Source organism: Lampris incognitus, chromosome 2 (assembly GCF_029633865.1).
Source record: "Lampris incognitus isolate fLamInc1 chromosome 2, fLamInc1.hap2, whole genome shotgun sequence".
NCBI classification, from domain to species: Eukaryota; Metazoa; Chordata; class Actinopteri; order Lampriformes; family Lampridae; genus Lampris; species Lampris incognitus.
Window position 1 is genome coordinate 92,218,381 of NC_079212.1, and position 25,636 is coordinate 92,244,016.

The 25,636-nt window shown below is 44.1% G+C and overlaps 3 protein-coding genes across 3 annotated transcripts; 1 reads left to right on the forward strand and 2 right to left on the reverse strand.

Moving 5' to 3' along the window:
- Window positions 1-2,783: 2,783 nt before the first annotated feature.
- usp49 (ubiquitin specific peptidase 49) lies at window positions 2,784-11,582 on the reverse strand. Its single transcript, XM_056274766.1, has 7 exons — window positions 10,904-11,582; window positions 9,717-9,823; window positions 7,951-9,437; window positions 5,933-6,140; window positions 3,678-3,786; window positions 3,310-3,515; window positions 2,784-3,184 (listed from the first exon to the last, which is right to left on the reverse strand). The coding sequence occupies exons 3-7, from the start codon at window positions 9,370-9,372 to the stop codon at window positions 3,081-3,083; spliced, it is 2,049 nt and encodes a 682-aa protein (XP_056130741.1). The 5' UTR covers window positions 9,373-9,437; window positions 9,717-9,823; window positions 10,904-11,582; the 3' UTR covers window positions 2,784-3,080.
- A 450-nt stretch (window positions 11,583-12,032) lies between these two features.
- med20 (mediator complex subunit 20) lies at window positions 12,033-14,572 on the reverse strand. Its single transcript, XM_056274993.1, has 4 exons — window positions 14,538-14,572; window positions 14,083-14,228; window positions 12,980-13,233; window positions 12,033-12,855 (listed from the first exon to the last, which is right to left on the reverse strand). Exons 1-4 carry the CDS (start codon window positions 14,549-14,551, stop codon window positions 12,634-12,636), a joined length of 636 nt encoding a protein of 211 aa, XP_056130968.1. The 5' UTR covers window positions 14,552-14,572; the 3' UTR covers window positions 12,033-12,633.
- Window positions 14,573-14,826: 254 nt separating this feature from the next.
- On the forward strand, window positions 14,827-25,391 carry bysl (bystin-like). Its single transcript, XM_056274073.1, has 7 exons — window positions 14,827-15,216; window positions 16,421-16,577; window positions 16,937-17,075; window positions 17,590-17,723; window positions 19,632-19,792; window positions 21,895-21,997; window positions 22,865-25,391. Exons 1-7 carry the CDS (start codon window positions 14,949-14,951, stop codon window positions 23,217-23,219), a joined length of 1,317 nt encoding a protein of 438 aa, XP_056130048.1. The 5' UTR covers window positions 14,827-14,948; the 3' UTR covers window positions 23,220-25,391.
- Window positions 25,392-25,636: the final 245 nt, after the last annotated feature.

The window sequence follows — 25,636 nt, forward strand, 5'->3', positions numbered from 1 at the left end:
TGAAAAAAATATCACCGTGCAAGTTAAAGTTTGAGAAAATACCCTGAAAGCACTTCCGAGAGGATAAAGTGCTTATGGTAGGTCTGACAGAAGGCAGGTTCACTTGACCCATCCCCACTAGGGGCGCCATCGTACGTTTGACGCAAAAGGTCGACGCGAGGCGTAAGAATATGGAGTTACATTTGTGTCTTGTTTGAGCACAAATTGGTTAATTTATCGCAGTTTATAATCTACACATTTTAGTTACACCGACGTAGGGTCTACCGAGCACGCACGTCAAATTGCGTGCAGTTGATTGACAGCCAGGAGGCCTGCCCCTTCCCTTTGAGCTTCTTTGATTGGTCACAAGGTCGAGCCTGGCTGTAAAACTTCAGAACGGAGTAAGTAGACTGAGTAAGTAGTGCTTCCTGTTCACTGAGAGTCAGTGTCCACGTTAGGATGTATTTGGGTCAAATTGAAAAAAAAAATAATATCAACATTGTCTCAATAATCATTGTCAGACAAAACCCATATGACCATTTATTTTTATGACCACGTTTATGACAGTTATTCTTACAGTACAAGACAAAACTCAAGGAGATCCAAGCCAGGGGCGAAGCCATACCTGACCACTAAAAAGTAAGACATTCATCGTCATCAGATTGTTCCAACTTTTACATACAGTTCACAAATGTATTTGCATTTGACTCGTATCAAACACAGCGAGTATTTTTTTTCTTCTTCTTGATTACCTAGCAAACTCTAAAGACCTTGGTAGAAACAGCAGAGTAGAAAAAAAAACATCGTATAACAAGCTGAGGAATTCCTGATTTTATCCTAATTTCCTGTCAAGATGTAAGACGTACAATATATTGCTTTCAGGTGCTAAAACTCAAAATAAAACGGGAACCCCCCCCCCCCAAAGTCTTTAAAAACCACAATCTTCTAGATCTTAGTCTTTGTCGTCCACTTTGTTCTCCTGCATTTTGAACGGAGACGCGACGACTCCGCGGGGGGTAGACTGCGAGACTCGCTAGACTAACATTTCAGCTGGGTGCTGCAGGGAGAGCTGCCATTGAGAGAAGGGAAAGGAGCCAATAGATCACAATCACGCAGATAGGACTAACAGTGTTAGCGCCACCTCAAAGTGCAGCTTTCTATCAGTAAAGCATCCAACGCTCGTGACGTTTCACTTGTTTTCGTGGAAGGGAAGCATAAAAGGAATGTATAGGGAAAAAAATCTATTCTTGTTTAACCATGATAACCCAAAAAATAAGGCCTCGAGCCTAAGACACAGTATCCAGTCGCAGCAGTAGCACTGAGGAGAGGACATAAAGACGTGATGAAACACAAGTTACACAGGGGTGAGTACTAAAATGCCCTGGGTTGACATATCATAATGATTGGAAAAACCCAAAAACGGAGGCCACGCTGGTTCTGGAGTAGTCTGCAGTACAGACGAAGGTTCGGATCATAAAGCCAAACAACTCGCGCTAATTTCGAGAGGTTACCGTGTCTCCGCTACTCTGTCCCACGTGGTGGCCAGAATTCGAGCGGGAGCGGCGACACTGAAACAGGCGTCTCCGTCTTGCCGCGTAACGCTTTGGGGAGCGCACGCGGGAGTTCACACGCGCTCAAATAGCTCATCGCGAAACCTTTGGAGTGGAAAAGCTTCCGAACTTCCGAGTCGTCCTCCGATGTCGTACGTCACAGGGGCGCGCCCGGTCGTTTGGCTGGACCGCAACAGCGGGGTCCAGTCCTGCAACACACGGCTGTCCGCGAGCGCCTGACCGAGTCGTGGAGCTCCACCGCTGGGGCCCCACGGCCCAGTCGCCCCCCCCCCCCGTTGGCCTGCGACGACTCGGCGCCCACAGTTTTCTACTAATTCATCAGCTGTTCACGGAACAAATGTCGGAAAAGCCACGTTTAAACGCAGCCGTGCAAAAACAGCCGTTTAATAAATGCAGTCGCGGTCCAGCCATAGACTGGGTCTGAACCCGGACTTGTTCAGAACTTCGACGGGACTGCTGCGAAGGCCCGTGAGCACATCTTGGCACGCAGCAGGGTGAAGAGAAGAGCTGCGCGCGATCACGCGCCCGAGGCCTTGCGGACCTCAGCTGGGGAGCCTGCGGTCTCGTTTATCAAAAGGGTCTGCTGTGCATGTTTCGTGCTCCAAACCAAATCTAAGCCAAATTATGTTCCTTCATGGAAGCGTCACTCATGTGAAAACAAGCAGCTGATTTTGAGTCCACACTAAAAAAAGTATGTAGGCTTATAACATCACCCCCCCCAACTGTGTTTTACTGCCAATTCTTTTTGCACCTTGATGCACTCCCGGTGGATGGTCCGCACCCATGAAGACGGTTTCAGCATGTTCTCGGAAATAATCGTTTAACACTAGAACGACCAGGGCCGTCATTTTGACGGTTTTGGATTTTCAAAGTTTAATAACTTTGCGCAAAAAAAAAGAGAAAAAAAGATACAGACCTGCCGCTCCGTGAATGCTCCTAAAATTGCATATATTTGCATTAAAATGAGTTTTGATCAATTGCACAAAAAAAGTTATAAGATCTACCTAAAATGACCACAAGCGGTCAAATAACCGCACATAATTTGCGCGTCATGTCACTATTTATGACGTGTGTTGGTCTTGGCGAGGTTCATTGCTCTGTCCTAGAAAGACACTAGCATCCTCCAGTGGAAAGGAATGGTCTAAACTTGATTTTTGATTATTTCCAACATGTCTGGTTACAGACGCACCATGACTACCACTGAGGCGTTGCAGTATTTACTGGCGTTGGACAGCGGCCATTTTAAATTGCTTGAAAAATAGTATTAAAGTTGTTAAAATGTTAATTTTGGTGTCAGTTTCATAACAGACATACTAACATATGCAATGCTTCAATATCTCAGTTGGGTATTTATCTCGACAGAATATAGAGTTTAAAACCCAGCGGTCATTTTGACTGCCTGTGGTCATTTTAGGTAGGCGTGAAAGCCCGGTCGTTCTAGTGTTAATGAAATCTGCCATTAAGTCAAAGATTATTTCAACACGTGACGCTAGTTTTGAGTCCAAGTTGACATCACAGGGAGAGAGGAGCCTAGGCAGACCTCTGGGTATAGAAGAGAATATAGGCCTGAGTGTTGCATACTTCCTCCACACTGCAAACCTTCATCTCAGAGTCATTACAGTGGACCCAGAAACCTGTGAATACAGAGACACAAAACTACATTAGACACGTGACAGCACACACAACTTCGTAGCTGAAGACACTTCAAGTTTATATCAGAGTTCACAGAGCAAAAGCAGACATCCTGCGTCTTCCTCACCTCCTTCCGTGTTGTAGCAGTAAGCGGTATAGTGCCCTGAGCCAAAGCCTTTACCGTGGTGCATAACTACGGCAGACAGGTCGTACATGTAGCCCCCTCTGTGGACGGAGTGACCTGAACCTGTGCAGCAGTAAGGTTTGATGTTCAGAACCTGGTCAAAGGCCACATGGACGCCTATCTTCTCCCTATGGTTCCGCCCGGACCATCTGCCACAGAACACAGGCTAGTCAATATAAACTGGCCTTGTAAACCCCCCCCACCCAAAAAAAATCTCCAAAGATGTAATTGAACAGTTTTGGGTTTCGGTGTTTGGGACATGTTCTCTGATGGTAATCCCAGTTTGTGGAGGCGGCGTAGGGAAAACTTGCCTGAAGCGTTTGAGGTGCAGCCGGAGAACCTGAGGTAAACGGTAGATCAGAAGCTGCTTACAGGCCTCTGAGAGGACTATGGGTTTGTGGGATGTTTTCCGTCTTCTTTCTGGCATATCGGAAGAGAAGGAAGCAATAAGATGGTCTGTAGATCAGCTGAGCAGGAACAGCATGATCTGAACGGCAGGCTTTGCAGATGCATTTAACTAGCAAAGACTCAAAAGGAACATTTCTTGCACATTTCTTTAGAGCTCACGCCTCAGCCAATTTGTTTAGGATCCGAGTCTGCTCTCTGAAGGATATGAGAATAGCCTCTATAAGTTGACTACAACCTTCTATGTTAATGTGTGATGACTGTGTGAGGATTAACTATAGTACAATCACGACTTTGCAGACCAGATTAAACTAAGCCAATCGACCGGATATTTTAAGTAGGGTATACCATACAAACTTCCAGATCTGTGTCATTTAGAAAAATGAAATTCAGAGCTGTATGTTATTCAACTCTTTACTTATATCTGATGACAAAACATGCACATTTGTTCATGCATGTCCCCATTCTGCCACAACAATGACACCAGCATTGTATGCTGAAGCAACAGCATTAACTGCTATTTTGATATTTTTCACATTCAAATACTGCATACTGTCACTCATACTGTAATAATTTAAGGATGACCCGTATATCTTCTACAGTACTGCTATAGATACGCTTTATTACTTAAATTATGTGCAATACACATCTGTTGGCTCGCTATTGTGTGCAGTATACAACAACTGTCCAGTAACTGAATAACTGTACGCACCCTGTGCAATAACTCAACATGCCACTGCATCTTTTTTCTTACTGTAACAGCTGCCGTTTTTTATTTTTCTACCAATGCTCTTGATTCACCTTGCTTTTATATATACATATACATCTTTTAATTCTACAGGCACCAAGTACTGCAGTTCGGTTAGTTCTTTATATATTCCCTGTACCCCCCCCTTTTTCTCCCCAACTGAATTTTGGCCAATTACCCCACTCTTCCGAGCCATCCCAGTCGCTGCTCCACCCCCTCTGCCAATCCGGGGAGGGCTGCAGACTACCACATGTCTCTTCTGACACATGTGAAGTCGCCAGCCGCTTCTTTTCACCTTACAGTGAGGAGTTTCGCCAGGGGTACATAGCGCATGGAGGCTCACACTAGCCCCCCCTGGACAGGCGCCTTCGACCGACCAGAAGAGGTGCTAGTGCAGCAACCAGGACACATACCCACATCCGGCTTCCCACACGCAGACATGGCCAATTGTGTCTGTAGGGACGCCCAACCAAGCCGGAGGTAACTCGGGGATTCGAACCAGCGATCCGAGTGTTCATATGCAACGGAACACACCACTACGCAACCCGACGCCCTGTAGTTTTTTCTTTATGTGTGTATGTTTGGTATTGTGTGCCTTTGGATTATGCGAGCTATACTGAATCTTTAATTTCCCTCGGGATCAATAAAGTATCTATATCCATCTATCATTTCAAATGTCTTTATGCATGCTCAATGTTCCCGGTACAAAAATCAAAGCAAGCAGTTCATCTGGACACAACCTTTTTCACTGAGAGAGAAATGTTTCATCACTCATCTAATGCCCCTTTTCAGCTACATGGTACCGGCTCAACTCCACTCAACTTTGTCGTTTTCCATTACTGGAAAGTACCGGCATTTTGGTGACTGTTACCACTTTTCTGGTACCACCTTTGTCGAGGTTCCAAAAACACTGGAGCGGGTACCCAAATCAATGCAGACTAGCCACACTGAGGGGGTACTGTTACGGTAATGGAAAATGACACTCTGCAAGTCGAGACCATGTAGTGGAAAGGGGCTTGCGTGACCACTTCAGTCTCAACTGACTGCGGGTATTCCCACCCTTCTAAACAATACAGTGGCATAACGACTGAAAACGCATATGAAACCAATCCTTGTTTTTGGTCGTTGTGCCACTGTATTGTGTATAAGGGTGGGGATACCCGCAGTCAGTTGAGACTAAAGAGGTCACTTACATGAGTGATGAAACGTTTCTCTCTCGGTAAACGTGTCCAGATGAACTGATTCAACTTTCCTTGATATCCATCATTTAGAATGATCGGCAGACCAAGAGTAAAACCATCTCGATTGTTCCAAAATTACTTCAGTAGTCTGATTTCACTGGATAACAAACAGAAGAACTTCTATATAAAACATGCCAGTTTTGCATTTTGCATTGCACGAAATTGTACTAACTGTTGCAGTGGTTGCAGGCGTAGATGCTGCCTTCGAGGGACTCCGTTTCTGTAAACTTGGCCAGCATCTCAGTGAGGGTGCAGCTACGGGGATCGGCAGTCGCACTCGAGCCTTTCGCCATGCTGTGGTAACGCTCAGGAAACTCCAAAGACAAATCCCAGAACGGCTCCACTGTGTTTGACTTGTGCTTACAAGACAGACAAGTGACCTTTAAAATTCACAGGGATGGAGAGACAGAAAAAGAGTTTTCACTCTGTCAGATACAGGCTACATACACTTACGATGTAGTTTCAAAAACGTGCAAACTGATGTCTTTATGCACGTGCAATAATGCAGTTAAGAAAATCAAAGAAAGTTGAATCAGTTCATCCAGACACAGTCTCAACTGTCTGCAGGTACCCCCACCCTTCTAAACAATACAGTGGCATAATGACCGAAAACAATCGGTTTCATATGCAAATTGCTGTGAGCATTAACTAGAGTTTCAATGGTAATGTGTACTATTCAGAGGATTTGGGAATAGTTGCAATCACAGCATTGTAAGATGGTGACAGATGTCGTCTCCCCCTCGGTTCAGGGATGGTCGTTCCCTCTTCACATAGATGGCCTCTTTGACTCCCCATTCAAACCAGCGTTCCTCTCTATCAAGGATGTGCACATCATTACCATTGAAAGAGTGAACACTGGCCTGTGGATGAGTGTAGACTGCAGAGTCCAAGGTCGGGGGACCTGATCCTTGGGGATCCCCCGGCACAAACAGAGCAATATAGTGTACGCTGTTAAGTGCCGGAAGGATTGCCCTGATTTGTACATCGGGGAAACCAAACAGACGCTGACCAAGAGGATGGCACAGAACAGGAGAGCTAACACGTCAAGCCAGGACTCCACAGTCTACACCCATCTACAGGCCAGTGGCCACTCTTTCAATGATGAGGATGTGAATATCCTTGATAGGGAGGAACACTGGTTTGAACGGGGAGTCAAAAAGGCCATCTATGTGAAGAAGGAACGACCATCCCTGAACCGAGTGGGGGGGGGGGGGGGGGCTAATAGTACATCCGTCGCTACCTTACAATGCTGTGAATGCAAACATTCCCCAATCCTCTGAACCATTGTATCTCTAGTCAATGGTCATGCCCACATTTGCATATGAAACTATCGTTGGTTTCAGTCGCCACACCATTGTATTATTTAGAAGGGTGGGGATATCCGCAGTCAGTTGAGACTGAAGAGGTCACTTAGGTGAGTGATGAAATGGTTCTCTCTCATAAACAGTGTCCAGATGAGCTGATCAACTTTCTTTGCAAAACAACTTAGTTTTCCTTGATGGATTTTAAGCATTTGACTTTGCATACAAATCTTGCTGGGTTTCCAAACATACCACAATATAAAAATAACTAAAGGAAGTTTTTGCTACAAAACAAATGTGCTTATCAGAAAAAAACACCAATTAAAAAGGTATAATCCTTAATTCAAATGTAACCAAAAGGGGTTACCCTGCTAAAAAAAAAAAAGACACAGGATTGGAACTTGCCATCGCTCCCAAATTGATTGGCAGATCTCTTAAAGCTGCTGTAGGTAACTTTGGAGAGCTGAGCAATTTTGACAGCACCTCCCAGAAAATCCACTCCCTGCTTCCTCCTTCCAGGTTCATGCATATGCACGAGTTTGCCCATCATAACTGACAAACAGGTATTATTGTTGATAATTTAAGCACGTAAAAAAATATTTTTTCAACAAATCCATTTGCACCAATGTTCTTATCAAGTACTGGTTCACTTATATGTGAAATTTACAGAGATCACCGATTCCTAAAGTACTGGCGGCACCTTGTGTGATGACCTGTCAATCCAACTCTTCAGTTATGTATGATAATATAGTTTAATTTTAAGTCAATCAAGTCAAGTCAATTTTATTTGTATAGCCCAATATCACAAATTACAATTTTTACATGGTGAAATAAGTCAGACCGGGTCACGCTAAATTGGTTAGCACTGGACAGGCATGGAAAAGCTCACCTGGCTGAGTAGCTGCCCATGAAAGATGGTGTTGAGAACTTTAAGCACTTGCTTGGAAAGTTTCCTCTGGGTGATGGGGATGACTATCCTGCGTTTGGACCCTTCGGACTCCAGCTCCTGCTGCACCTTATCCAGCAGCTCACACAGAAACTCCTGGGCATCCTGCTGGTCATAGCCCCTGAAAGCCGGGATCAGGTTCCACACAGAGTGCAGCATGGCGAAAGGAGATACCAAAGACCAACGGCCCGACCACATGACCCTGAAAAGTGTATGCAACTCGTGGCACAGAGACATTTGCTGGCGGGTAGAGGAGCGTGGTTCTTTGGGTTGGACCAGCTCTGCAGCATACAGAGAAGTGGGGGCAGTTTCTCTATTGCCCACAGGCAAATCTACACAGCCCGCCTTGCTCATGCGTCCAAGAGGGCATCCCGACAGCGCATCACTACCACTACTGACTACACCTCCTGCCACACCCGTCACACCCTGGGAGTGATTGGTCTTTGCTAGCAACTCCTCAGTCTCACATAGGTCCAATGTAAGAAAACACTCCCTGAATTTCTGCAGGTGACTAAGCACCTGTAATATAGAGTTCATGTAGCATGTGTTCCCCAAGTTGCGCAGACCAGTGACGCCTGGAGCAAGTCTCCGACGTGTTGCCGCATGATTAGAGTAGTACTTCCTAAGTTTGGTGGCCCTGCCATTCTGTGAGGCCTTGCGGGAAAGGGACAGAAGAGGAGGCTTCTTGGGAGGAGGAGGAGGTAGGCGCTCTGGGGGGTCACGAAATTTGCGAGGAATAAGTGTGATGGTCGAACGCGGTGCCTGGGTGAGCAGCCGTGCGCTCTTCCTGGGAGGAACACTGCCAAGCTCCTCCATAAGTTTCTTTTTCACCTCCTTCCTCTGTTGTCTGATCTCCTCCTTTTCTTCCTCTAGCTTACGCTTGCGCTGGCTTTGCAACTCTTGGTGCTCTCTGACCCAACTCTGAAACATCTTCCGCAGGAGTGCCTTCCTCCTGTGTCGCAGGGCCAACTGCATGGCAGGCTGTGGCCTTCCATCCGCTACCCAGACGGTGCATTCCCCAGGTGCAGAGGAGCGCAGTGACCGCCTACCTGGGCTGTGAACAGTCGAGAGTGCCCCTCTCAGGAGTTTAAGGTCTCCCTCAGCATTGTCATTAAGCACATAGTCCCCACAGGCGAAGCAGAAAACATCCAGCTCCCGCACTTCCATAGCCAGGGGGTGGCGTGACTCCTGGAAGTGTTTGAGCGAATGCTCCTCCATGAAACGTCCGCAAGCCACGTGGGAGCACTTGAGGCAGGCCCACACTGAGTCCGTGGTGCTGCAGTCCATACATTGCCATTTCTGTGGATTGAGGATGGAGTGGTCCTGGCCCAGACGAAGGCGCCCCACATGCTTACAACGATCCATCTCTGCTGATGCACATGTGGCCTCAGTGATAGGACACACATCCCACAGCCAAGCAGCAATTCATTCTTGGGTATGACACAAGAGGGAAAGAAATGATTAGAACAATTCTGTATAAGAATTCAGAGGGCTTATTTACTTATACTCCAAGGTGATTTTAAATACAGACTTTAAGTTCACTTTAGGAGAAAGCAGGTGCCCGTTGGAATGTGAGAATTTCTCAAACACACCCACTTTTAAATAACAACATTTAGACATCTTAACTAAATTTTGGGATTTTTTTTTAATTAGGTAGAGTACAACTAAAGAAACATCACAGGTGTCCAGGAGTCAAAGCATGTACTTACTGTGACAATGGGCTGCTCGATTAGATTTGGAGCGATACATCACTAAATGCTGCCACTGAGCTTCATCACCCATGTCCACAGTGATCATAGGCATGCACAGGAACATCCTGAAAGACAGGGGACATTTAAATCAACAATGTATTTTCCACTTGTCTAGATCCACAGTCCATCATGTTAGCGTTCAATTGTTCCAATTCTCTAATAAAGTTTTTCAAAAACTACATATTGACAAGAAAACTGCACAACACAAATTAAATCAAGGAAAAGCTTGACAAGTTGACCAGTACAAATTAATAGGCTCATCTCCAGCATGTAAAGCAAGTGATTAGCTTTAGCCTTTCATGTATCCATCACTCTTTTACAGAAAGTATTACTTAAAAACATATCTACTTTTTCCAGGTATCTGCCTATTTGGTGTATAAATTAATTCTTGTGGGTAATGAAAATATGTTAAGAGTCAAATTCCATGCATCCGTGATCTGATACTCATCCAGATGACCATTTGGTAGGCAAGCTTGCAGGAATTCTTAATTGATTTACTATAAGGGCCTTTTAGAGTCTGCAGAGGAAAGTCTATCGAAGCCTCGAGTTTTATATTACAACATTTAAAATGTCGATCCACAATCGCCGTTCAGTTTGGTCGCTTGTACATTTTCACTCAATCATTTGTCAGACGGTTATTCCTTAAAAACTAGTTAATCGCAAACATAATCAACTCGGGCAAACAAAAACCGGGTCTTCTGAATTCAGTTCAGCCAAATAGAAAAACAATTCTTAATTGAATCCAGATCATCTCCTCTGACCCTCCTCCATGCCCACGGGCGCGAGCCTTGTTTAAATATGGATCCTCGATATTTTAAGTTTGTCACTCAAAAACACTCGGGGGACACTTGGTCAGGAGATCGCATCGCTCCATTTCCACGGCACTGTCCAAAGTTATCCGGCGGTCAAACACTTCTGCTACAATGTTGCCGGCTCGGATTTTTCGAACCACTTCAAAGCTGAAGCTCACTGATCGCATTGTCTGCCCCGCCGGTCTGCGGGTCGCAGTAGTTGCGTTCTTACGGCCCCGTTCGCCATCTGCGTTCGGGGCAAGATCCAGAGGTCTCTCCCAATCCAGACATAAATGTGCAAGGACAATGGCAACTTCCATGCCAGGACACATATGTCCACCGTTTCCCATTTACCTCGCGTGACGCGCTGCCGTGCGATCCACATGGCGAATAACGCCAAAGGCACCTAATGGCTCGGGGTCCCGCTAGTTGACGCCTGCTTTAAACCCAATTATTTGCGTCCGTCTATTAATGCGGACGAGTCCGAGCTAATCCCGACCAGTTGATCGGGCTAGGCTAAAGCTGCCCCACCATTCCCATTTTTCCCAGGCAGAACAAAGACCAGTCGGAGAACCGCACGGCGAACACTCAACAACTTTCCCCCGGTTTAAACGCGAACCCCGCATGCGGATTAGCGGACTAACGCCGCTGACCGCTAGCGACGACGCCGCGACGGCGGCGGAGCGCCCCCCCCCTCCTCCAGACAACCGTATATCGTTTGGCGGAGCCCGGCGTGTTAATAACGCTCCTCACTCCCAAATACGGAAACACGCTCGGCGAGCGACCTCACCGCTATCGCCCCCCGCTCTGCTAAAGCGGCTAACGCGCTGGCTGCGGACGGACCCAAGTTAACGTGACTGTTGTTAGCCGCCAACTACCGTGGTTAAAATGGAAGGCGGGGGCGAAACAGCGGCTCCCAAGTTTAACGGACGGAGCGACGCGGAGCCCTTGACGACAGCCGGAGGAGAGAGCGCGTCTGGGAGTCCGCGTCTGTACCATGTGAGGGGGAGGCTAAGTCGACGTTACCGTGCACTGCGACGCTGGCCCCGGCGCTGATTGTTGTCTTCGCTTTACCGTCGAACAACCGAACTCTCGCTCTGATCCGAAGCCGCGCTGATTGGACCGGGACGGAGCGGCGGGCTGTGATTGGACCCGCGCGGAGTGGCGGACCCTGATTGGCGGAGCGGCGACCAACCGGTGAGGACGAGCGCATTCCGAGAGCGGCGGGACCCCAGATGCACGGATTGTTCGGCGTGTGGACGGCATCGCTGCTGGTAACAAAGACCCCCCCCCCTTTAAACGTTTTAACGTGTTTTCATTCGTTATAGGAGAAACCAGACGACGGCATCAGTACGTGGGAAGATCAGTGTAGCTCATTGGATGTGCTGCAGGAAGTATAGACTCTCGCTGAAAACCGTATTGGTACCAATCATGACGTTTGGACTAGTCTAATGAAAACTTATAGTGATGATGACCACAAAAATTAAAACAAAAGTATCGATTGCTTTTATTTACCCATAACTAACAATGTAAGATGGTTCTGTTCATAACATCGACTGATAGCTTCCATTTTAAGTTTCTGTTTAAATATTAGGGTTAATACAACAACTTTTGCCCGTGCCCCTGACCAAGGCAATGGAAAGAAGAACTGGAGTGGTCCCTGGGCACTGCAGCTGCCAACTGCTCCTATACAACAGGATGGGTTAAATGCAGAGAACACATTTCATTGTAACCTACAATGACAAAATAAAGTGGCTTCCTTTCTTTTCTTCTTAAGATAGCAGTAAGTAGTGAAAAGCAGTAAGACGTGTAATTGTACATAGTTCTAAACAAAGTAACTCAGGTCTGAAATCTCAAGGTCATCACGTCTGCCACATGAACTATGGTTTCTATTCTCTGTGGTCACTTGTGTTTATGAAATTGTTTTATTTGAATGAGAGTGCAGTGCCATGCCCAGTCTCCCAAAATGGAAAAAAAAATCCTTGGGTGTAATCAATCCCTGAAGTCCTTGGTGATTCATAGGATCCGAATTATGAAGCAGTAATACAAACAAACATCTGCTTTGCTCTGCGGTTAATGAGGTCTCAACGCATATTGCCTCCTGGGATCTGCAGTTTACGCAGTTTGTTAAACAACTCTAAGTACTGAGTCATGGTGTCAACACAGTCTGCAGGGGCATAAAGGCCCTCAGGCTTGGTAGCAAACACAGAAGGCAGCTCCGGGACATTGGAGCCAAGGAAGCTTTGCATGAACTCTTTCATTAGGTTCCAGCAGTCTCCTGGAATCACACATGGACAGTAATCCACCTAAACAAATGCACAAAGGATTGGTATAACACAGGAAAGATGTACAACACTGATTAAATAGGAAAGATTTCACATCCCCATTCCCTCTAAAAGATATGAATCCATTGATATACGAAGGCCATACCTCTACTGATATCCCTCTCGCACTGGAGCTCATTGTTACAGTGCCAACTTTCACTTGGAAGTCACAGTAGCGGTATCTGGAACCACGGCACTCCACCTTGTGTCCCTTGGCATTTTGGAAGTGACTTTTCAGCTTCACCATGAGCACATCAAAGTTTCCATCTGCTGTGAGGCAAGGTCCTCCTTCAAACAGGGCAAGGCAGCTCAGCGGAGTTTCAGAGTTGTGCATCACATACAGAAGCTTGGTCGGCTGACCTGTTATAAACAGGCAGGATAGACTGTGAGGCAGAGAGACCACTGTTGATACTGTTGATAATCAGTGTTGGGGAGTAACGGAATACATGTAACAGTGTTACGTATTTATAATACAAAATATGAGTAACTGTATTCAAATACAGTTACAATTTAAATTTATGGTATTCAGAATACAGTTACATTCTTGAAATCAATGGATTACTTCAAAAAAATTTCTTTGGTGCCATTCTTATTTTAAGAGGATTGCGACACAAAATCCAGTGAAAGTGATACCTAAATGTTAGTTCAACAGTAAATCCAGTAAAACAGTATGCTATATTTCCATCTTTGGCCAAGGTTTTTCATTCTAACAGCTATGGAAATAAAGAAAAGGACGTGGAAAAGTTCTCTTTTTTTAACAGATAAAAAATCAGAGATCTTTTGTGTTTACATACTCTTCTTGCCTTTGTCAATACATATTTAAGGTGACTCAAATGCATTCAGCCAGTTGATACAATAGAAGAAACAGAATCGTCTACTCAGTTAAGTAGTATTGTGTGAATGCTACATATACTGTTACACAAAATGTAAGAAAATATTAAAGTAATCCAAAGTATTTAGAATACGTTACTCACATTGAGTAATCTAACTGAATACGTTACAAATTACATTTCATAACATGTATTCTGTAATTTGTAGCGGAACACATTTTAAAAGTAACCCTCCCAACACTGTACAATTCACCGTTGATAATACTTTTTTTTAAAATTACAACCGAAGATGAGTGGTTAGTTGCAGAGAAAGCTGTATTTTCTGCATAGGATTATGATAACGCTGATGTCAAAGAATCTGTCATTAATTATGAATTACCGCTGACATTTCCTGTGGCATGGTATGTCTCACAGTCAACGCAAAAGCTTCCCTGCTTCACAGCACCAAGCTGTTCCAGTTTCTTGTGCAGTATGTCTACTGTCTGCTGTACACTCTTCCCCTCCGCAACAGGCACCTGGCACACACTTAAGAGCACACACAAAGCACAGCACTAAATATCACATACAAACCGTTTAGTTTGTTTTAAAATCAGAGATAATACTGCTAGGAGGGTATTCTCTTATGCTCCACGCTTATTAACTCGTTGCAGCTCTTTGCTTTGTTTGCTACCGAATACAGTAGCTGAATGGCAGAGTGCACTCTTCTGTGGTGGCACTAGTCAAAGTTGTAGTAATAAAGATAACACACCAGGGAACCATTGAAGTAATGTTCTGGCTAATACGACATAATTTAAAACCCCGAAAGATAAAAATGACAAAAGTATTTTATCTTACCAAGTGACCCCCATTGATTTCGCCGCCAGTAACCATTTATTGCCAGCGACGTTTTCAAAGGAATACTTCCGGGTTACAAAATAGTCTTCCGGTTAATTACGATATAAAAAATTTTGGATGGGATGACTGGAAATTCTTGAAATTGTTTTTTTATTAACGAACACTTAAACGAAGATATGGAATTGTACCTTATCAAGAAATGTATCTTACTATGTGGACCCCGTTAGACAACAGCGAAAAACTATACGACGCGAGCTACGTCACTTCCGTTATGCCGAACGCCCGCACGTGTTCACCGACCATTACTTGTTCCTGTCTTTTTACCCAAATTCGCAGATCGGACAGGGGGTTTTGACACATGCCAACGTTACATCTGTTGACGACCCAGTGACCCCTTGTACAGCCGCAGCCATGCCGAAAGCGAAAAGATCAAAAGGCGGAGGTGGGGGCGACAAGAGTGGAGGAAACGTTGCGTTAGCCGACCAAATTCTGCTCGGGGACGCGATTCGAGTCCGTGGCCGAGCCAAGAGCAGGGACAGACGGGGGGAGGATGAGAACGAGTACGTGGACGAACGTCTGTCGAGGAAAATTCTGGAGCAGGCGCGAATTCAGCAAGAGGAGCTCCAGACGGAATATGGCCTGGCACCGGAGACCAAGAAGACGCCGGTCACGGTTCTGGGTAAGGGCTGTTCCCCCTGTCACAAAGTCAGCTGGCACCGCAGCACTTAACTTCAGCACCAGCTGTCTCGGTGTGGAGGCACACAGAGTTTAAATGGTCACACACCGGGAAGCAGTCATGCACATCCCCTCTGTTCTGAGTATTTACAGTCAGGTCCAGTAGGGATTGTAGACAGATAAACCCCCTCCCGTCCAGTCTACATTATTTGGCTCTATCCTGTTCTAAGGGTGTTGTTAACACCCTTATTGCCGCCTCGAGGGCATTATAATGATGAGTCAGTACAATCTCATCTTGTATAATAGTCCACATGAAGGCTGATGATGAAATTAATGGTTTGGCACCCTACTGATAAAGCCATCAGACACAATTAGAAAGAGAGAGGAAAAAAAAGCCCTGAAGGTTTCCAGTAGAGGAAACCAGCCAAACTTCTGGGTTTTAGTATGTTTTTGGAAACTGGACTAATGGTTATAGTGATTCCCATCAGAAGCCATTAACCTTATCCTGATACTTCCCAACAGAACACAACATGCCCTGATGGTTTCCATCAGTCTGTCGTTCTAATTCCCAATAGACCCATTAAAATCATCAGAAAATCTATTGTTTTTTTTGTTTTGTTTTTTTTTTTTCAAAATTTTTTTGTTTACATATATATTTTCCAGCTTCGATCATGCACATATCTGAAATGCTCTGCTAGGGCATATACTCCAGGTAGTAAGATGTACAGTTAAATAGAAAAAATTGGTACTTTTCTACTTAACCAGACACTTTCTAGGTAAATAAGGAAAATATTCATTCTGTTCAGTCACCTAAATATGACTTTCCCCCCCTGATTTACTGAGTGGGCTATGCAGATTAACAACTGTCCGCTGCATGTACAGTTCAACACAATACATTCTGCTTGACAAACAGTAAGAATGTGAAAATTACAAACATAAGTATGTGGCAGCATTATATTTTTGAAATCAGTGGTCTTTTATCATTTTTTCTCGTATGTAAAAGTCAACTTGAATTGATGAAAATCAACTACTAGGTGAATGACATCACATATATCCATATTATAAGTATGTCCCATGTGTGTGTGATATTATATAACTGCACCAAACAAGTCACCTCAGTTTGGAGGATTTTTAAGATAGTGTAGTGATGGTGGTTAATGTAATATTCTGTATCTGTGGTTTTTTTTGGTCATGTTATCTGATTCTAGGGTCAGATACTCAGGATGCAGACTCTGATGAAGAATGGCCAGCGCTGGGAGAAGCTGGTGCTGGTTATGAGGATGCGGGCTGTGAAAAAGATGTCGTGGTGAACCCAGAGGATGAGAAGGCCATTGAAATGTTCATGAATAAAAACCCTCCCATGAGGCAAGACTGATTATTTCTGACCTTACCCTCAAACTAGTCCTTGTTTGCACATTGTCTGTCTTGGGAGAGAGAGTCCTCCTCTCTTGCTCTGCCTGAGGTTTCTTCCTATTTTTTCTCCCTGTTAAAGGGTTTTTTATGGAGTTGTTCCTTATCCGATGCGAGGGTCTAAGGACAGGATGTTGTGTTGCTGTAAAGCACCCTGAGGCAAATTTGTAATTTGTGATACTAGGCTATACTAATGAAATTGACTTGACTTAAAAACTGATTACAAAACACATTTTATTTTTTTTCTAAATGTTGAGTCCACTACCTGCCATAAAATTCTCTATTTCTCACAAGTCATCTGTTTTGTCTCACAGGCGGACCTTAGCAGACATTATCATGGAGAAGATCACAGAGAAGCAGACTGAGGTAGGAACAGTGATGTCAGAGGTGTCTGGAAAACCAATGCCCCAATTAGACCCAAGGGTCATTGAAGTATACAGAGGCGTCCACAAGGTGAGTTCTATCATTGTTGTAAATTTTATCCTTACCTGTATATCTGCATGCACTCACAGTGTATAGAAATAAAGGGAGAGTAATTAGGTGCATGAACTTCTAAACCCTTCACAAAAAACGAATTCAGCATGAATTCAGTAAGGCCATGAAAGATAGGACCCTACCACCTGATGGAAGATTACTGCTGAAGAGTAATGCAGTTGTTGTTGTTATTTATTATATATTATCATTACAGTAATGTAATAATAATAGTAATACTAATAATACATTACATTTTTAAAGCACCTCTCACAAAACCCAAGGATGCTGTACATAGTAAGAGAAACACGATGACAGAGGACACAACAAAGCCATATAAAACATAATGAGCAGACATAGAGAATAGGACATGGGAACTGGAGAAGGAAAGAGAAGGGAACAATAGAGTAAGAAAGCCCAGGTGAAGGCTGGGAGTCTTTCACCTGGATATTAAAAAGGTAATAGACTTATTGTCATTTTTGTTTCGTTAATTCAGGTCCTGTCAAAATATCGCAGTGGTAAACTGCCAAAGGCTTTTAAGATTATCCCGGCTCTATCAAACTGGGAGCAGGTTCTGTATTTGACTGAGCCTGAGACCTGGACTGCAGCTGCCATGTACCAAGCAACAAGGTTAGTCTTCAACTCTTTTGGCCGATGATTTCACAGAGAATGAATTGTTGTTGTGCTTTTCATTGTGTACTGTTAGGAATCACGCCTCTTTAAGAGCTTAAAGGTTCCTTGAAACAGCATTTAGAGCACCGCTTCCGCAATTTGACGTATACTCGAATGAAACAGGACCGTCGGGTGGGATTTTTTTTTAGGGGAAGGTGTCAGTCGATAACGGCTGGGCATTTTTAGAAGAATGTGAGCACAAATGTGCTATTGGATGGTTTCAGTTTGATGGTAGAAGATCCCATGTCTTCTTTCAGTCTCACACCCTGTGTCATTGGTCATTTTTTTTAGTGTATGCCAGCAAGTTTAGAGCAACGATAAAGTTATTGTATTTTTCAGGGAGAGAGAACATTAGTCTCATAAAAATAAAACTAGAAGAGTGCACTCAGTAGAGTGCAGATCCCCGCCAGGCGTATCTCCCCTTCTCCAGTGCTCGGATTTGGCGACAAACCACCCCTTCGCCTACCAGTAGAAGGGAAAATATGGAGGCCACTGCCTGTGTATATTCCCTTCTCTGGTGCTCGGACTTGGGCGAAAAGCCAGCTGAGGAGTTACCCCTCGATTGCGGTATAAAGTAGGTTTTTCCAAAGGTTTTGAATCACCGCAACCATGAGAGGTCCTTGATCATACAGTCATAACTGCACAAAAGTTATTAGGCTGACAGGCCTAGTAGTATGGGAGATTAGCAGCGGACAGGTGCACGCACACATGGACAGAGAAACCAGTGTTTTTCCTACCATTATAAGACTTTTCGTCCTGGGTACGACGTTAAACTGCAACCGTTGGGTCGTCGATGACTTAACCGGTACCCCCACTTCAACCCTTGGGTTGTTGTGAGGAGGGTGTGTGGACACCCAGCGGGACTAAAAACAACCTGTCAAAGGGCAGACGAGTTCCTCTGTGAACCAACGGCCACCCATACCTGGAGAGGAGATAGGGACCACCAGGTGCTCTCCCTACTGAAACACAATGATGACTCAACCTGTTGAGGCATCAGCTGTGCTCCTATGACCAACATAGGTCACAAAACTGATGATGATAAGACTTCTACACTGCGCCTAAGTCAATTGAACAGGAAATATGGAAAAAAAGGTTTTTAATATGCAGCGCTCAACCTGAAAAGTCTGCCTAATAAAAACGTTTTGCCTGTCAGTCTGTGGATGTGCAGCCTCCTAGGCAGACCCTCGCGTGAATGCGACCGAGTCTAATATCAACTTGAACTTTCCAAAAAGAAAAAGTTTGCTATGTGAGTGACTGACCATTTTGGTCTAACCCTAACTTGTCTTTATTTTCATAATATAACAAAGCTGGGTAAGCCGTTTATGCTCACACATGCGCGACTCACATCGACGGTTGACTCAGATCGGGCAGAGACAAGAACATGTAACATTTAATATTTTGACTGCAACCTAGAGGAAGTTGTTCCTTTATAACTTTAACTCTTCTTTTTTTTTTGGATTATTGAAATTCTTTGAATAACCTTCGATCATGTCGCTGCCCGATCTGAGTTAACCGTAGATGTGAGTCGCGCATGCGCAGTCGACTTAGATCAGGCAGCGACGGAGAGCACGTTGGTCGAGCGAGCTAGAGGGTGAATGAGGAGCTGTAGCGAGAGCAAAGGTTTTGAATCACTGCAACTACGAGAGGTTCTTCATCATACAGTCATAACTGCACAAAAAAATGTTAGGCCGATTGGTCCAGTAGTTTGCGAGATTAGCCGCGGATGGACACACACACACACACACACACAACATAATGTTAAATAGATGTAAATTAAGGGCAGATCAAAAAAAAGTAACGAGGATGAAAACATATTTCATTTCATGTGACCTTTGACCTTATTGCATTGCTTCTTTTCTCTTGTAGAATCTTCTCATCCAACCTGAAAGAGCGAATGGCCCAGCGCTTTTATAATTTGGTGCTGCTGCCCCGGATAAGAGATGATATTGCAGAATACAAACGACTGAACTTCCATCTTTACAATGCCCTCAAGAAGGCCTTGTTTAAACCAGCGGCATGGTTTAAAGGTGAGAGCAGATCATTTGCCAGGTTGATGCTTAGGCACGTTTGTTGGTTCAGACTTGAGTTTGAACAGATTTACTGATGTTTTCGATGCTTAGCTGAGGTGTTTCACACTTTTTTGACAACAGTTTTGGTTATAGTAGAATGATGTTGGCGTTATGTCTGAAGTGATACGTGAGGGAGTTATAATGGTCTCAACCAGTGGTGGGTAGAGTAAACAAAAACAGTACACAGATGTATAGTTACTTTAGGGGTAGTGTAGCGGTCTATTCCGTTGCCTACCAACACAGGGATCGCCGGTTCGAATCCCCGTGTTACCGCTGGCTTGATCGGCGTCCCTACGTTGCCAGCCGCTTCTTTTCACCTGACAGTGAGGAGTTTCGCCAGGGGGACATAGCGCATGGGAGGATCACGCCATTCCCCCCAGGTTAGGACAACTTCTTGTGAACCTGGCCTCATCTGAGCAGGCATAATTTAGAGTCGTGCAGTTAAAAACCTCACCGCCCCATCGGACTGTCTGGCAGTTTATGCCTTCAATAACCCGGACATATCTCTTTTTCAAATACGGCAAGCTCTGTCTACAAAATATGAAGCGATGCCCCACAGCTTTTTTTTTTTCTACTGAAGCCTGGGTTCTGTAATGCCTCTTTATCACTCCATGGTACCGGCTCAGCTCAACTCTACTCGCTTTACTTTTTGGGATTTGGTTTTCCACTGCAGATAGTTTCCCCTCACGGCGAAGCCCCGCTGGTCATTTGTGGGCGTGTTGACTAGTTTTTCCTCCGTTGTCTGCCAGCGCCCCACACGAGTGTTTTATTTTCCAAAAAATCGAACAAGACCAACTCTAAATGTGTGCTTCACATGAACAATATTAGTGTAACTAAGAGATTCAACGAAAACAAATAATTTTTTACATAGATTATCAGCTATAATACAAGTTTCAGAAGACTCGCTTTGGCGTTTCCTGGTTATAAACAGAGCTGTTCATTTTCTCTCTGACCAGTCAGTGGTCAGAGTTTATTCATATTTAAATAAACAGAAAAATGTATTTGTGTTTTTTTAATATTTTATTTATTTGTTTATATTTAAATTTAAATATTTTTATTCGTTTATGTATTTATTTATTTTATACGCTTTTGTTTATATTTAAATAAATATACATATATTTATATTTTATTTTATTCATAGAGGTATTTTCATGTCACCTTTTAGTATGGGCTCAGCTCACTTGGAACCTGGACGGAGGTGGTACAAAACAAAAGTACCAGGTACTATCCCTAACTTTTGCCCAATGGAAAACCAAAAAAAAAAGCGAGTAGAGTTGAGTAGAGTCGAGCTGGCACCATGCAGCGAACCTGACCTTTTAAAACTGCGGGGTTTGAGGTTGCTAGTCTACCCCAGACCACTGGGGGGCGGTGTTGCCTATAAATACGATCAGCGTCCGTCCGTTGCTGTTGTCGGTCCTCGGGTAACGTCGGCGCTGCTGTAAATCACGGCGTCCATCAGACGTCGACTCCTTTGTCTCACTTCTTCAACACAGTTTGCTGAATATGAACAAGGCAGATATGGAAGAATCAAGTGTACCAGGAGAGCAAAACAAGATAAACATCAAACAATACCCAATGTTGATGCCATTGATAGTGTACATAAAAATATTAATTATTGTAATTTAGTTTTGATACAAAGACTGTGCAACAACAAATATTCAGTTTTAACTCGAGACCTTTTTTTCTTTTATTAACTTAACCTGTTATTGAATCGGGGGTTTCTTTTGTGAAACCTCCATATACATAACCTCTGGGTAATTATTAATATGTTACAATCCATTGTCTATTTCCTCCCCCCAGTATTATAGTTTCTGCTCATGTTTTCCATTTGCACGAGTTAATTGTAAAATCAAGTTACTGTGGAGTTGCTACAAACGTGCGGGCCCCAGTGAAATCTATTGTCGTGCCAAGCCATCTTCTGTTTATGTCAAATGAGTGATCGGTAATTCCTGTAGCTAACCATTTTGTGTCATTAATCCTTTGTTTGAATGTGGTCTAACTGTTAGCTCTCGAGCACGAGATATTTTCAGCACCTGTCTTGTTTGCCCCTCATGGTTCAGGCATACTGATCCCGCTCTGTGAATCTGGGACGTGCACCCTCAGAGAGGCCATCATCGTCGGCAGCATACTCACAAGATGCTCAATCCCCGTGCTCCACTCCAGGTAATTACCCCACCCCGAGGGGGATGACTTTGCTCTGTCTAGCTTTCTGTCTGTCTGTCTGTCTGACTGTCTGTCTGTCAGTGTATCTGTCTGAGACAGTCAGTCACAGCTATATGGAAAAATGGCTGCAGCAAATGAGAATGTTTTCGAGAGAGGTGAGGCAGTGGTTCTGAGATGAGCAGATAACCTGATTACATTTTGGAGATAAACATTTCACCATCAAATTGACACTGAAATGTGTGACTTTTGCTGTCAGAGATATATTCATATCCATCGCTGTGGTCAGTCATGCAATGCTTTGAACACTGGTAGTGGTCACAGTTATGTTAAGAGAAGAGATTTTTTTCATTTACACATATTTGTAAGTTTCTGATGACCTAAAATCAGCCTGTATTTAGAACATGGTGGCGCAGTGGTTAGCGCTGTCACCTCACAGCAAGAAGGTCCTGGGTTCGAATCCCAGGGTTGTTCAACCTTGGGGTCATCCCAGGTCGTCCTCTTTGTGGAGTTTGCATGTTCTCCCATGTCTGCAGCGGGTTTTCTCCGGGTGCTCCGGTGTCCCCCACCATCAAAAAAGACAAGCATGTTAGGGTTAATACTCCTGTCTGTGCCCCTGACCGAGGCATGGCAAGACGAACTGGAGTTGGCCCCCGGGTGCTGCACGGCGGCTGCCCACTGCTCCTAGCTGCATAGCTAGGATGGGTTAAATGCAGAGTGTGATTTTCCTATGGGGATCAATAAGTATCGGTCATGGGGAGTTGCAGAACAGAGCCACTTTCTGATCAGTGGTCGTCATTTCATTTGTGGGTGCTTGTAAACAAAGGGTGGGACTTACTGTGATTGTGTCATATGCTTTTTTTTCCCCAGTGCCGCGATGCTTAAATTAGCAGAGATGGAGTACAATGGCGCCAATAGCATTTTCCTGCGTCTCTTACTGGACAAGAAATATGCCCTGCCATTCCGCGTCTTGGATGCACTGGTGGCTCACTTCCTGTCTTTCCGCAGTGAGAAACGCATCCTTCCTGTTCTGTGGCACCAGAGTCTACTTACTCTGGCCCAGCGCTACAAAGCTGACCTGGCCTCTGAGCAGAAGACCGCTCTGCTGGAGCTGCTCAAGCTTCAGACGCATCCGCAGATTTCTGCAGAGATCCGTCGCGAACTACAGAACTCTGAGTCGCGCGACACCGAATCGACCCTTCCTGTTTCGATGCCTATGGACTGAGTACTTAGTAATACACAATATCTTAATTTTGATGCAAACACCTACGATTTGTCCTGCAGACCAAGGGCTGTGTAGACATTTTTAAGAAATCTACCCATCTTCATTTTGTTGGTACTCCCTGTCGAAGCAGTCGAGGATGGCAGGTATTCATTACAACACCCGTTTTCTGGTTCTCAGTGTGGGTGAGATGACCTCTTCAGTAAAGCAAATGAAGAGCAAAAATGGTGTACATCTTTCATTCTGTGACGCGCTGAACTATTTTGATGCTACTGTTTGGATGCGTTTCACATGTTCCCCAATTGAGCACACATGACAATTGATGTTTTTTGCATGCAATTTGACTCATGAACGACTAAATCCTTGTGGTGCAACAAATGAACGGTATTTGGATATAAAAGATGTGTTCAAGCAGCTGTGTTGAGAGACGTTTTTCCAATCCGTTGGTTGTAATTTGGGGCCTGTCATTGATGGTTTCATACTACCACCGTCTGGACAAATTAACGGCGCCCCCCTGGGGTCAGCTGAGGGGGAAAAAACAGACCCATGTGTAAATCTCTACCCCCGTTTTCGAAAGTTGTGTGCACGGCTTATAAACCGTGGTCTTGGATTCCTAATCCGTGCCCGCAGGTTTGTAAACTCTGCACCCGGGTTTGCAATCCGTGCATTCATTCACAGACTCGAATCTACCAGATTGAACCCTAACCCTAACTGCAGTAAAAGTCTTTGCACTATCAACACTATGTCAAATTAAAATTAGGTGAATGACAGTAAATAACTCTACAAATCAGGATATTTCAAGCAAAACATACAACCCTGTTTGACACGTTACTCACATAGGGTCACTGAACAGCGCCATCTTGGCTAGTTACAACATGGTTGAGCTACCCTGTCAGTTTTGAAATGATACGACAGTCCGTTGAAATCTCCATTGACTTCAAATTCGTCCGGTGCAGGACGAAAAAAGTTAAACCATCATCCACTGGTGGACGATTCAATAGATTAATTTTCGTTAATATCAGAACGAAATCTTGTGATATCATGGGTCTCTATGTCTGGCCAGCTGAGAGTGCAGGGAGCGTCTAAAAAGTGCAACACCAAAAAGATATGCTGCAAAAACGTTAAATAACGTCACGGTGTAGTGTCCCTGAAGTCATGTCACACATCAGTTGTCTCTTGTTGGTTATACTACTATACTCAGCTTGGAAAAGTGTGCGTTTGTATAATTTTTTCTGTATGAGTGAAGTTATTGAATATTCTTTTCCAATAAAATTCCCCAAAATTACGCAAAAGCCCATTTTTCTGAACTGAGTGTTCAGAGGAGTGTTTTTTAGGGGACACTACAATGTATAATACTGAAGTTACTGAATATTTTTTACTATCTCTTGTTGGTGTTTGGCCTTCTTAGATGCTCCCTGCGCACCGGTCTCACAGGTCGTTTGTTCAACTTGGAGGACGGCTCCTTTTGGTGACAGTTAGGTTGTAGCTCGTTGTCTGTTTTACTACGGATTCCTAATTCCAGGCTGCAGATTACAAATCCATGTGGATTATTAATTTATTGGTAACACTATATACTACACAAATGAAGCATTAGTTAAGTATTGGTAACTACTGAAGTCATGCTTTGTAAGGCTTTTGTAAAGCAAGACATGCAGCAGTGGTTAGTGTGGTAATAGATGTTTTAGAAATACTTATTAATACTGCAATTCATGATTGTACATCTAAATAGTTTGTTAATCATGTACTTACACTTTCTAAAGAATTTTATGATCCTCTAGACTTTTGTGAGTCTCAGGGTACTGCTGGCCTTTCGGTCTCATTTGTAAATGCTTTGTAAGGCATAGATAGTCCCCACTTTATACAAAATACTTAACAACTAGTAACTACCTGAATTAATCATGGACTGCAGTAGTAATAAGTATTTATAAAACATCTATTAACACACTCACTAACCACTGGTGCATGTCTTTGCTTACTAATGCTTTACAAATGATGAATTCAGTAGTTACTAATACTTAACTAATGCTTCATTTATGTAGTTGTTATAAAGTGTTACCAATTTATTAATTCTAGGGCACGGATTATGAGTCCGAGAGCACCGTGCGCACAAATTGCTAAGCCGAGTATTGGGGGGGTGCTCTGTATAAATTCAATAAAATGTGTTTCTTCTGTTGAAACTGATGATTGTGGCGAATGTAACTGAAATGACAGTGGAGGCCAGATGAGGATCCATCCACCCATCCATCCATCCATCCATCCATTATCCAAACTGCTTATCCTGCTCTCAGGGTCGCGGGGATTCTGGAGCCTATCCCAGCAGTCATTGGGCAGCAGGCGGGGAGACACCCTGGACAGACCGCCAGTCCATCACAGGGCTTATTGAAGAATAACCACTAAGCTTTACAGGGGCGTAGCACAAA